The 14,106-nt window shown below is 35.6% G+C and overlaps 1 protein-coding gene across 12 annotated transcripts in view; it reads right to left on the bottom strand.

Annotated features, from left to right (window-relative positions):
- Positions 1-14,106, bottom strand: part of RYR3 (ryanodine receptor 3) — a 245,176-nt gene that overhangs the window by 103,300 nt on the left and 127,770 nt on the right. For all 12 annotated transcript variants that reach the window (XM_075030407.1, XM_075030397.1, XM_075030399.1 and 9 more), the window contains 2 exons: positions 10,151-10,288; positions 1,384-1,657 (listed from right to left, as the gene is read on the bottom strand). In XM_075030407.1, coding sequence (XP_074886508.1) covers positions 1,384-1,657; positions 10,151-10,288 — 412 coding nt within the window. The remainder of the gene's footprint in view (positions 1-1,383; positions 1,658-10,150; positions 10,289-14,106) is intronic.

Genomic DNA, 14,106 nt, shown 5'->3' with positions numbered 1-14,106 from the left:
AAACTAAGACCATCTGTCAGAAGATGTAAAATGGCATACAGTCCCCATAAATAGGAATATTCTAACATTTTCACTCTGCCCACCATCCTCTCAACATGTTCTAGAATTCACTATATTGGTTTCATAATCCAGAACACAATTTATGTGTTTTGATAGGGAATCTAGGGATTTCTAACATTTCAGGTCAACCTGTTAAAAACAAATGGCAAATAACAGACATCACGCCTGCTTTAAAGAAATACAGAAAACTGGGAATGGAAGATGATTCATAATACAGCACCTCTGGGAAGAGAGCTACACATGTGCCAAGTTTAGACAAAACTTACCCTTTACCCCTCTTAGAACTCTCAGCAACTCTACAAACTCAGCATCAGGGACAAATTAGGTAATCCTGTCACATACTAACTAATGAGCTGTTACAATGACTTGCTCAATTCAACTGAAGAGATTAGTCTTTGCAATTTTTACAAAAACAATACCATTTTTATAGTGAAATAGTAAGAATAATGGAAGTTCCTTACAACTGTTGTAAAGGAGAGAAATTGTTCAATGTTCTTGGTACAGGACAAATAAATACAATTCTCAAATAACCGTACTATCATTTCCTCTCTTTAAATATACCATTTTAATGGAAATAATTCATTTTCTGCAATCTTTTTTTTTCCTTTCAACATTAAATGGCCTAATCCTGCAATATTCACGTAAGAGAAGTAACTGAAGTGCAGGCATGCACCATAATACAGCTGCTTAACAGAAGTAATTTCATAGCAAAGACGCAGAAAAAATATTCTCACATCAGCAGGCCTTACATAAAGGCAATTTCTTATAATTCTAATGTTACAAAGGATAAAATAAGCAGTCTTTTGTGTTCAAATACTTTAAGTTGCCACTGATGATGACATAATAAATACTAACCAGCTGGAAATATTTCAGATCACAACACCACTTTGCTGGTTCTACCTAATTGCTTGCACAAACTTTCCAATTAAAAAGGCACCAGCAAGTTTATTCACTCATGCATGAACTATAACATGAGCTTTACATTTGGGAATATTGACACCAATAATGATTTAAGTTATCTGTTTTCTCTAGAGCTGCTAAACATGTACTTCAATGAAGTTTTAAGCATTAGGCTTAGTAAAAGGAGTCCATTTTCTCTAGATGAGAAAATAACTTGGTTCACAGGAACCTTGACAAATTTGATACTGCTAGAGAGATCAATTGGAGCCATCTTGGAAATATCTGTGAAAATGAAAATTTCTACTACATATTTGCATTTTACTACAGCAATGATTTTCATCCAGGATCTAAAATGAAAGAATTTACTAATATAACAAAAAAGCTTAACACAAATTTAAAAATACAATTAAGTTAATTCCATACCCTAATCCATTAATCATTAGCAATTCCTCCTCTTTTCCCATCCTGACACTGAGAAGTGAGCGAATCTGGCCCAGTGCTGCAAGCAGATTAATGGTATCCTTCACAGAAGCAGCACTAATAGTGTACGCTTTCCTCAGAGCTTGCAGTAGCTCACCAATGCTGTCATACTGCCTACGAAGGAGGGTGTACATAATCCGAACTAATTCTGGATCTTGAATCTGATCTTCCTGGGACCACCGCACCATAGTCTGGGATATGAGTTCTTTCAGCGTAGCTAAAAGAATAAAACATATAAAATGTTACTAGCTATTACAACAAAAAAGTAAAAAACATGTATTATTGTAAAATATTAGGTAACAGTAGACAACGAGGCAGTTACAAGAGAGCAAAAGAACACAAGCACACTGAACAGGATTTTTCAACTGAAAAAAGAATTTTTAGAACTTTCGAGATAAGTGTGATGCTCTTGAAAGCTAGAAAACAAGAAACATCTACTTAGTGTTCAAGTCATTACCAGCATTGGTGGCAATGAAAACTGTAGTTGATCATCACTCTAAGAATCATCCTTGTAAGTTAAATGCTATATTTAAACTTTTAATTTATCCTTCGTTTCAACATCAAGATCTATAAAATAGCACTAAGCACAAACACCTTTTCATTAGGAATGACTGAAATCTAATTTTATAATGCCAAAGAAACATTGTATTTTTGATCATCATCAGCCTAGGTTTGGAATACAGAAATTGGTAATTAAGTTTTCAGTAAGCAGTTTATTGGCTGACAAGGATGAGTTCAATTACAGCAGAAATATTCATGAATGTGAGCTCAGCTTGCCAATCAATCTTGCCAGAGGGGAGGAGGAAATAAAATCCATTCTAAACTTACAAAACTGCCAGAAAAAAGGATGAGATAGCTGCCTTTTTAAATCAAATATCCAATTCAGGGCCTAGCCAGGGTGGCTTGAACAGCTTTTGCTGCTAATTCACTTGATGAATATTTAGCTATTCTGTTGTTCAAAGGATCTACGTCGTCTTCAAAAAGATGATCTACCTGGAAACATCTCAGAATTGTATGGTGATGCAAACACATTAAGGAGTAGGAGATGCAAATGGACCTAGAATAGGGGAATTTAACTTATATTTCCCATATGTTTGGGGAAAGTCACTGTCACTTGGGAATATGCTTTCTAAAAAAAATTGTATTGTTTGGAACTACACAATGCATATTGCTTGAATCAGTTCTGTTGTATACATTACACATTCAATGACCCTGAAAACAATTCTTCTGAGCACAGATTCTAGGAAATTTACCTGAAAACTAAACACATGCTCCAGTCCTTGTTCCAACAAATGTTCATTGTTGGTATCAAGTAGAACATGAATAATCACCTTCCCCCTTAAAACAATGCAAGTTTCTTTCCTCTATTTCCAGCAAAGTTAGCTCTTGACTTTCCCAAAGTTCTTCCAATTTCCAGCACAAAAGTATTTACAGCTAGCATATACCCACTTATTTTTGTGTTTACACTATCCTTTCACTCTTCTCCCTTACAGTTTACTTAATGATGTATTTATAGAAAACCATTATTAATTCTCAGATTATGTTCAATAAACAGGCTCTTTTCTGTGGGCACAGGTTCTGTATTTCATTAAGACAGCCCTATTCTTAGATGCATGTTATGAATGAAAACAGTAAACAAGCTTTGTTTCAAAACACTGTGTAACTTTCTTCAATCAAAACAATTTCTTCTTTATTGCAACAAGGCAATCTCCTCTTCTTTGATTCTTGCACTAAATTCTTCTTTCCTAGACTAACTAATAATTACCTATAACTTTCCAATTCATTGAGTGTCACTGATTTCTGGTTACATAAATATAACACACTTCTTAGGTCAGAAAGTCAGTGATCTTACTAAAGAATATAATTACTTTGGTGTTCTGACTGAGGGAGGAAGGGGATAAACATGGGATAAAGAGCAACCTGAAGTGGTAAACTCAAGGAGGAGTTAAGGTTTCCTCCTGTAAAATTACGTTATGTCTTTGATAGCTCAGGTGATGGCCCCTCTCACAGGGCTAAAGGACAAAATGTGCACAAATTTTTATCTTTTTGTTTTACAAATCTAGTTCCTCATTTCCTTAGTACTGCCAGAAATATATAATTTTTGTTGGATTGAAAGGAATATTACTTGCAAAATAACGTGATATTTTGGATTTTTGTTGTTTGATGAGGGAAAATACCACAATTCACTCTAAATAGATATTTTGTACTTCGGCAACAAAACTATTATTTGCATTGACTCAATTATGAAGGTGATTTTATACACTTGATTTAACCATCAGATATTTATACATACAACTAAAAGATAGTTACAATTTTTATTACAAATATCCAACAAGAAGCACATTCTCATGAAATGAACAAATTAAAAACAAATTGTTTCCCTGATATTGAATTGTCTAAGCAGAGGTTCCCATGTGTAAGTGCAACAAAATAGTCCTGTGTTTTTTAGAGCTTCTGAATCATTACAGCCTCTTACCCATCATATTATTCCAAAACTGTAGAGTCTGCTTAGTGCTTCTAGTTCTGAGTGTATAATGCTCCTTCAGAGGATTAATTTCTTATCTGAATATTTATTAAAGATACAGAACTTTGCAGTTCAGTTTCTACTGCCTGAAACCAGAGACTTCTCAAGTTGCCACTCCCAGCTACTTACATATACTTGCCCATGTCTAAGCACAGCAGTACACTCTCAGGACTTCTAGCTAAACTGCAAAGAGGAAACACTTGCAAAATTTGACACTTGCAAAATTTGACACTTTATTAATAATTCATTAAGAGGCATTACAGTTAAAAACCTCAGGAAATAAGAATATAGTTCTTTCTAGGCTGCTCTTATGCCTTCTGTGCAACTTGGTTTAGGTTTAGGAGAGTCTGCTTAGTCTCTTTTTCTAATAAGATGTATTGTGAGAGTGATCCATTGTTTCCTTCCCTCTAATCCTTTCTACCCAATTTTGCCCTGTACCAAAACAGAGAAGCTGCTGAGTTTGTTGCACTTGAGGAAAAAGATCTCCTTGCAACTCAGCCAAAAGATGAGAATAGATGAGAAACAATCAAATGTGATGACTCCAACATGATCTCAGTAATAGTCAGCAATAGTATTCTTTTTGACTGCTAATCACAAATATACTGTACTGCAACCAAACATTCTGTAACCAAAAATTAAAAAACAAGTAAAAAAATTGAGCTAACAACCAGTGGGAAGTCTATTGTAAGTAATAACTAGTAAGTTAACATTCTATGGTTTCAGTGCAAGTAGCACGCTAAGGAACAAAGTCTTAAAGGACACAATCTGTGATTCTTCAACTTAATGCTACAATTGCATCTTATTTTTTTTCTTGAATGTACAGTGGATATTATTCAACGGGGACCTAACCTTTTCACACTAATATTCTCATACATCCACACTAAGATCGCTTTGAAAGATCCATGGTTCATTGTCTCAACATGGCAATTGAATTAGGGCATTTGTTCAAGCCAGTAAATTCTATTTCCTGATTTCTGTTCTAGGACCAGTAATCAAATGTATATCTTCAGAATATATGGTCCTATATGAAAGATTCGTATTATAATAGCAGATACCCTCCCTAAGTTAGAGGCACCTGAAGAGCCATAGTTAAGTAAATGACAGCCATAGTTTCTATTCCCAAAATGCATGAGCAAGATCATTGATCTCCTTTCATTTCTACCTGCAGAAAAACTAAAGAGCAGACACATTACTCACTACCTTAAATAAAAAGTCTTTCTTTGGCATTTCTTCTGTGTAAGTTTACTATCCCTTTTATCACACCATGAGCCTCTGGCTTGGGGAAGAAGGTGAAGGACAGGCCAGCAGGTTAACCTGTAACAGATGCTGGGAGCAATCTGAATGCTGGGCATGGTGACATCAATAACCAGCTAAAATAGTTGCTAATGTTTTTCCAATTTTCAAGTTTTAACAAGAAATTGCAGTGCCTTAACAATCTTTCAAGGCTGCATGATGAGTCCTCCATATATATGCCTTATCTAAATTATGACTTGACAGTTACAAAGTCCTATCATTGTAGTTAACACTAATTTATTGCCTTAATGTGTTTATTCTCTGAGTTCTAGCTTGTTTTTAAAAACAAATTTTACTAATTCATCATTAACACTAGTTTAAATTGCTGGCATTCCTCTCCTAAGATAAAAGTCCATTTGTGAGTAGATATGAATGCTTGCTTAGAGGAAAGGAAGACTTTTTTGTAGAAAATAGTTCCTTCCTATGAATATTCACACCCTGACTATGTATGACCAGACACTCAAGGCCAGAAGCTTTTAGTCTTGGCAACAGGCACATGCCATGCACACCACCACCCCTCTTCATGCATATAAGAGGACTAGAGTACCTCAGGCACCTATTTGCTTTCACTCTCTGAATTCCAAATTTCCGGGGGGGGGGGGCGGCGGGTAAAGGGGAAGTGCACACATAGACTACATATCTCATGGGTGCCAGCTACAGTCAAGAATATAATATAATATGATACATAATATATAATTTTTCATTGTCCTTTGCATGACTTGATTCATATGTATATTTGTACTATGCATCACTCAAAGGAGAAGCCCAAGATTGTCTGAAATGAAGTGATTATCTGAAATTTCTAGAAAAACGGACACTGTAGAATCACTTGTCGAATGCACATTTCTTGTGACCCAAAGCTCCAGTATATGAAATACGAAAACTGCTCTGTTCTAAGGACCAAATACCATGTGCCCTGAGGCTTTAGGTGTGAATGCTTCCTGATTCATGACAACAGAATCCCCATGAACCCTGAAGAAGAAATTATACTTCCCAGATACTGAGTAGGTCCTACTACTATTAAAGAGAAAGCAGATACTAACAGATGAGTCACTGGAGAATAAAACCCTTTCTCATGCAGCACATGAGATTATTATAAGATTTAATGTATTTACAATCTAGTATCAAGCCTAACAGACCAGAATATGCTTTCAGGGCAGGATACACCCTCTCTGGTGCTTTACAGAACAAGCAGATCATGTAAGAGGTGTCCCAAGTTACAAAATAGCATTGCTGTCTAATCTCACGCAACTCTTGATGAAATGATTAAGTCTGAAGTGAAATTAACTGTTCTGGGTCTGCAGAAGGACCTATTGCCAAACTGAGAAAACTGGAAATAGAAGAGGAGCGCTTACTACCATTACTGCTTGGAAGACCAACCTCAAATCACTTCACAATTCTGCACATGATATTTGGAAGGTGTTATAGAAACTTAAGAGCTGGCAAAACCCAATCTTGATTTGCAAAGGCAATGAGAAACCTCAGCAAAAATTTATGTTCTAAAGGAATACCTGAAAGAATTGGGCTTTTTGCCTTACTTATTCTTCACTGTCCATAGTCACTACTAAGGACTGCAAATTCATAAACATGTGACAGCAAAGACAAAATTTCTGAGATTCACATTACACATCAACCTCACTGTGGGTAATTCATGGCAGTGAAAGCCAGGCGAGTTGCTCAAAGGGCTCAACAAAATGCTCACGCAGATGGTAGAGGAATTGCAAGCACAGAACCAATCTTGCCTATTTAGACCATGAACACTCCTCCTGTGTTAGGGAATAGGGTATGAGAATGTACATGTACGGGAATACTGCTCAGAATAAAACATCTGTGATTTCAAGTGTTTCAGGGTGTTTATGTGCATGTATGTATGTATGTTTGTGCATATATGTACCCTAAGAAGAGGTAGTAGTAGGAAGGTATACGAACACTTTGTTTTGCTACTAGTCATTCCCTGCCAGTAACAGAACCAGCTACAATAAATAATTTATTAGAGGAAGTAGAGCCAAAAGAACAATATACCTTCAAAATGCAACATGAAATATTGCAGATGAAATAATAATGACAAATTGCTACTCAACTGAAGCAGACAGACCTGGAGATAACTTCAGGATGTAGGACTTTCCTGTCGTCCATTTACAAACAAGATCTGTTCTGCTCTCAAGTAACAAAGAGGTTGAACTAACCTCTGTAACAAACATTACAGGAAGGTATCTGTAAAATTTTTTATTTCAGTGCTTCCTTTAATTAAAAGTAGCATATCTTTGAAATACCAGTAATATATGCAATAGTCATTACTTAATGCATGTGCATTTTTTCTTAAATTGGTTAACCAAGTAAATAATATTCTTCAAAGCATTATAAAGAAATGACCATCTGCTATATATGACATCCCTCTGTAGTTATGAACATGCTTGGTCTCTCTGAAAATCCAGCATTTCAAAAAACCAGAAATGGTTCACATACAGTATAGCACTTATTATAAGATCTGACTGCATTTACAAGTTAAAATTGATTGAATGCAGTAAAAAAAAATATATTTTATTTCCTCTGTATAAAAGTATATAACAAAATATAGTATATCATGTAAATGTTCAAATACTTTCTGGATAACGCTTCTGAAAGTGGTTGTAGGAATACGAAGAAAACTTGCTGAAACAAATTCTTAGTCTCCTTTTCTGCTTGTTTCATGGCATTAGGCATGATAAAGTAATAAGACAGATATGAAATACGGCATTTGCATATAAATAAGAACAAATGTAATTTTAATTTACTTTTCTACAGAAAAGACAAATTTCCATCTTTTTGTATAAGAAAAACTATGAATTACAGGGCTAGGTTTATCCATCATTCCTCTGTATGTAGAATAACCTTGATTCAACTACATTTATGTTTCTTATAAGAACTAACTTTAACTCAAGAGTAAAAACTTTCATTGATTAACATCTGTCAAGCTTTGCACAGCTTCCTCTTAATACAATATACAAAATGGATATATATCTTATCAACTGATACATACATCATGTGAATCAAGTCCAACCAACACTTCCACAGTGCCTTGCAACATGTAGTGTCAGGCCTTTTTAAGAAGAAAGCTCATCAACCTATCTGCTCAGCATCAACCAAAAGAGACCTTGGACTGTTTGGCCTAGAGAAAAGAAGGCTCAGGGGCAATCTCATCAATGTATATAAATACCTGAATGGAGGGTGTAAAGAAAACAGAGGCAGGCTCTTTTCAGAGCCCAGTGACAGGACAAGAGGCAACGGGCACACACTGAAACACAGGAGGGTCCGTATGAACAAAAGGAAATGCTTTTACTGTGAGGGTGACTGAGCACTGGCACACATTGACCAAGGATGTTGTGGAGTCTCCATCCTTTGACATACTCAAAAGTCATCTGGACATGGTCCTGGGCAACCTGTTCTAGGTGGCCCTGCTTGAGCAAGGGGGTTAGACCACATGACCTCCAGAGGTCCCTTCCAGCCTCAGCCATTTTGTGGTTCTATGAATCACTGCCACAGGGCATTACAGATCTGAAAACAGAGGAATAAAGGCTATCTATTGGCTTACTCAAACACAATTAAACTAATTAACTTTAAATAAATTACTGTATTGTTTCAACAGTTACTCTCAATTCTCTGTCATGCTTTTTCAGCTGTGCTAGGGGGAAGGACTGTTTTCAGTGATGTAATATACATTCTCCCATACATATTGTTCCTAGGTCTGTGGATTAAATCGTCTCTCAACTCACTAGTTTCAAAACATATACACAGACTTTTCAGGTGTTTTCAGTTAAATATTTCTATCTTTAAGAAATGTTCGTAGCTTAATATTACTGAGCAAACACACAGGGATATCCCAGTCCTCCTCCTCTATAATACTCTGCTGCAGAAAGGAACATTAAAAAAATTTCTGCTAAATGGTGTCTGTTCTTCTCATGTATATTTAAGCAACATGAAAGCTCACTGTAGAGGCAATGAGATTTATAAACTAAAGAGAAAAGTTTTCAGGCAAACTGATGATATCTAGACAGTATTTTTCTCTGCCCTCTGTTTTTAGAGACACATGTTAAAGATCTATAGAAGCAAAGAGCAGAATAAAAAATAGCAATACTGAATTCTGGAAAATTCTGTGAACTCAAGCATTTATGAATACAGAATTTATACTTCTGAAAATAAAGATGTTCCTTCTGTTTCATTAGTCAAAATGATTGAATATTTCTTTAAATTCAGAAAGGATATGGTCAGAAAGGATATAGTATGGACATATATATGTGCATGTATGTGATGCTTGAGACAAATCAGAACAGGTTATTAGTTTTTAATGAATTAATGAGATAAATCAGAACAAGTTATTAGTTTTTAATGAATGTATCTATTCACCATCAAGTGAAATAAGTGAAAGCCATCTATTTTTATACAAAAACCAAGAACTGTAAAACCATTTTGTCACCTATATCTTGGTATTGAGATCCATACAGCTTCTCATGCAGCAAAGAAAAATGAAATGGAGTTAAGCTACTAAGAAGAAAATTTTTGCATTAAAAAACCCCAACAACATATAAATGGAAACTCCTCAAGTTTGAAATGCTTAAGTCTACATTATTGTGCCATAATTAACTTTTTATATTTCTTTGTAAAGAATATGAGAATTTTCAACCCCAGAGTTAATGATCTGGATCCAGAATCTTCCACCCATTTTAACTTCTTGTTTAACAATGCATCTAAGATGTTCAGTATGTAGGATAATTGTTCTAAGAGGCAGAAGGAACTTAAACATGCAGTCTCCTTCTTTAGTAAGCTATAAAGTCTTATTAGAAAATACACTCTTGTCGACAGCGTACACCTTTAACACTTGCATCATGGAAGTATTTATGTGGAAAGAAAACTTACTAGGAGATTTCTCTTCTTCCTCCTTAGGTTCTGCTTTTTCTGCTTTTGGTGGACCTTTGATTTTGTATATTAATGAACGGAGTTTGCCAGTCAAGGAGGAATCTTCCTCTTCCTCTTCCTCCTCTTCCAGTGGAATACCTTAGCAGATAACAAAACTGCTTAGAAACAAAATATAACCTTTGAAGATTAACCCCTTTAATATTTAAACAATACCAAGATATCTACAGGAATTTTTTTTAACCAGGAAATTTCATACAGGAAATAAAAAAACGTAGTAAGGCCAGCAGCTTTAACATGTTAGCTACAGTAACACCCCTCAAATTATGTTTATTTCAGTACACATACTTCTTACATCCAGATTTATAGTATTATTTTTTCAGTATTATGACCAAAGAGGTGGTATTTTTTCAAGATTCTACTAGGGCAACTAATTTTGACTCTGAGTCATATTCATTAAATATGTGATCCTTTGTTTCATATTGCAGAACGTATGCTAAAGAAAGAAATGTATGGCTGGATCTCACAATATAGTACAATTTTTCAGTTGAGATATTAAGCAGTCATAAACGAACATAGTAGCTGAACTTAAAACTGTAAGAAGGCAGATGTTCAGACATTATACCGGTGATAGAGGTTTTTCATGAAAACATACACAATAAGATGGGATTTCATTTCATTTACAAGGTAGTTTAATACAGTTCAGTTCACTACATTGCTTCACAACCATTCAGAGCATTTTCAAATCTTTCACACCTCTTAGTGATGATTAGATACCACATGTGTTACGTGCAGAAGCACAGAACATCTAAGCAGGTTCCCTTCAGACCAGAGCTAATTGTGCTGAGCTGAAATGTAAACTTTTGCTGTTTGGCTGCTGGTCAAAGTGAAATTGAGAAAAGGAAAAGATTTCCAGACAGAATACTAAAGAGATACAAGCTGGAGCAGAGGGAAAAGAATAAATTGCAGAGGCTAAAGCTGGTATTAAAAAAAAGAAACTAAGAAAGGAAAAAAGAACTGAAATGCAGTAGCAGGTTGGAGAAACTTTGCTGCTGGCAGCTACCAAGGGGAGGGAGTTAAAGTAAGGGGAGGGAGTTAAAGTTATGACTAGGATTGACTAAGTGACTAGGAGAGAATGAGAGAACTAGAACTTGAAATTGGAGACCACATACAGAATTTATAAGGAATGGGAGGAATGAGACTGGCTGGGCAAAATGAAAAGCTAAGAATGAAGGAAGGCTACAGTCAGAGTCTGGAAAAAGTAAAAACAACTATCGTAGACAATAAGGAGAAGAAAGATAAAGTAGACAAGGAAGTTGAAGAAAGCAAGAAACTATCTGGTGTTGAAAAAAAAAACCTAGACCCTGGAAACAAGAGAGACACACTGGGAGGAGAACTCTTGAGTAGCTGAAATGGACAGACAAGAAGAAATGCACTGGGATGATGAGTTAAGACAGTATTGGACTGGAGGAGATGGGGTCTGTGACTGCTCCAGATGGGGGTCTCACTCATTGCTCCATATCATTTATTATTCATTCTGCATCCTCTTAGAGTTGCAATCCATTCAGAAGCTGACCATCTCATGTTGCTACTGGCTAATTGCTTAATTCAAGTGGCAGAGGTCTGTGCACCAGAACAGATGGTTCCAACCCAGATAAGTGTCAATTTGATATTATGCAATAAAATCTGTTGTACATTTGTTTTGTTTGTAACCAAGAAATAACACACAAAAATTATGACAGAGGACTATTATTTTGCTGGAAAAATTAACCACTCACAGTTAGGACATGCTACAATTCAGACCGCCTGAGTAACTTTAATTCAGACTATTTGCGTATATTCATTATGAAGCAGCCTTTAATTACTTGATTGCATACATATTTTTCCACTTAGACTGCAACATATACTTAGTATTAAAAAGATGATTAAATATTCCAAGCACAACCCCTATTCATTTTGTCTGCAGCTGTGATTGCTTAGTACTGATTTTCAGGACTAAGTCAGGACACAGAAAATGAGGAGCATTTATCCACAGTGACCACCTATGATAAATTTGTACAAAGTAATGAATATGGTTTTGTTTAGAATCCAGAGGATCATTAAACTATTTTAATTATGAGACTTTCTCCATCTTCAGTTCTCTCTCTCATTCAACATACACATTTATAACATAGTAAACAATAATAAAAGTGCACCCCTAAAAAGAAAAAAAACCCCATGATCAGTAGGGTTTTACCTCATGAAAAGATGAAAAGTGATCAGGAGGCTAAGCTAACTTAATAATAATACCAGCAACAAGATTTCAAGGTAAAAAATACATCTATTGCATAGTTAAGACTTTTCCAAGTAAGTTGGAGGTCTTCCATAATCCTCATCCTGGAGTCTCAAGAGAACTCTGATGCCAAATAGGCATTATCTTTGAAAACCAGAGGTCAGATCAAGTGTTAAGTGACTGAACAATGGAGATGACAGTATCTATCTTAATAAAAACAGGGAGAAAGAGGAGTAGCTATGAGGATATTAACTATTCACTTTAACATTTGGAAGAAAAATGCTGGAGCAAAAGAAACTGGTTTTGGTAAGCACTTAGAAGCAAGGATGAATAACAATCAACACAGGATTGTCAAAACCAAATTACATTAAACCAACTAAATTTCCACCTATAATGTAGCTAACCTTACAGATACAAGTCTTGATCTTAAGGACTTCTAATACTGTCTTACACAATATCCTCAGAAATAAGCTGATGAAACACAACCTAGGTACCCCACTGACCTACTCATCTTTGGCTGAGGTAGTTGAAAAATGGTAATTGGCTTATCATGAAATCACAGCTTGATGGTTGCTGGAGATTCTAATAGGGTACTCAGAAATAGCAGCACAAGATGATAGCAGAAGCATTAACAATACAAGCACAGAATGGTATGGGAGGCACCATGGCTACATACAGAAATCACAAACTGTTAATTACAGGTCACTAAAAGAATGCAATTCCATGAACTGGGTAAACCTGGTTTGGGGCATAACCAGTGAAGAAAGAACTGGCAGACCGTATTAGTAAACATTTAAAAGGGACCTCAATCAAACAGGAGGAGGAAGAAACTATTAAGATTACTGTGCTTTTCCTGGGGAAGAACTTGAGGGGCTGTCAATTCACTGTAATGACCCTGTGCCCTTCTTCTTGAACAAGATAGGTGCCATCAACCACAGGACCAAAAATGCACTGGAAGAGTGACTACCAATATATCTACCAAGTAGGTAGATATGGAAAAGCTTGTGTATATCAGTTTTAACTGCATAATTATTGGGAATGAGCAGTAATAACTGGATGACTCAGACTATAAGTGTTAGTATCATTGTAAATGGACTAATAATTCCATGATTGTCTGGATTAGACTAAGATCTCAATAAACTAACAAAAGATTTTTGGCATCGCATGTAAAATGTGATTCCTTAACCCACATAAATTGCACAGGGTATCTGATACAGCTCACCCTTGAGGATGCTGTAAGGAAATTCAAATTCAATGACTGGGGCAACTCAAGCTGCAATCTGCATTGCAATAGTGTTTTATAATGACTGACCACGACAGTTATGTATACACCAGGAAACTAAGCTAAAGCAGCAGCAGCAACCCTCATCCAGTATTTTTTATTGAATTTTCTACTGCTCAGATCCACAGCAATGATGTTCTTTCAATATCTGTTATCTACTTGCACACATGCACATGCCTATATAAATCTTTTAAGGTAATCCAATCCTCTTGTTCGGATAATTTTTCTTTTTTCCTAATGAAGTCTAAAATTGATATATAAACAGAATAATACTGGATAATATTTAATAGATATATAACAATGAAACGTAAAACCATGCACAGGTTTCCGAGACTTTCGTAATATGCACCAAAGTCTGTCTGGAGAGTCACCATGTAGACAGTAATACACCTAACAAAAAAAATC

This window comes from Buteo buteo, chromosome 6, assembly GCF_964188355.1.
Source record: "Buteo buteo chromosome 6, bButBut1.hap1.1, whole genome shotgun sequence".
NCBI lineage: Eukaryota > Metazoa > Chordata > Aves > Accipitriformes > Accipitridae > Buteo > Buteo buteo.
The sequence above is the reverse complement of the archived record's forward strand: the minus strand, read 5'-3'. Positions and strand labels throughout refer to the sequence as shown.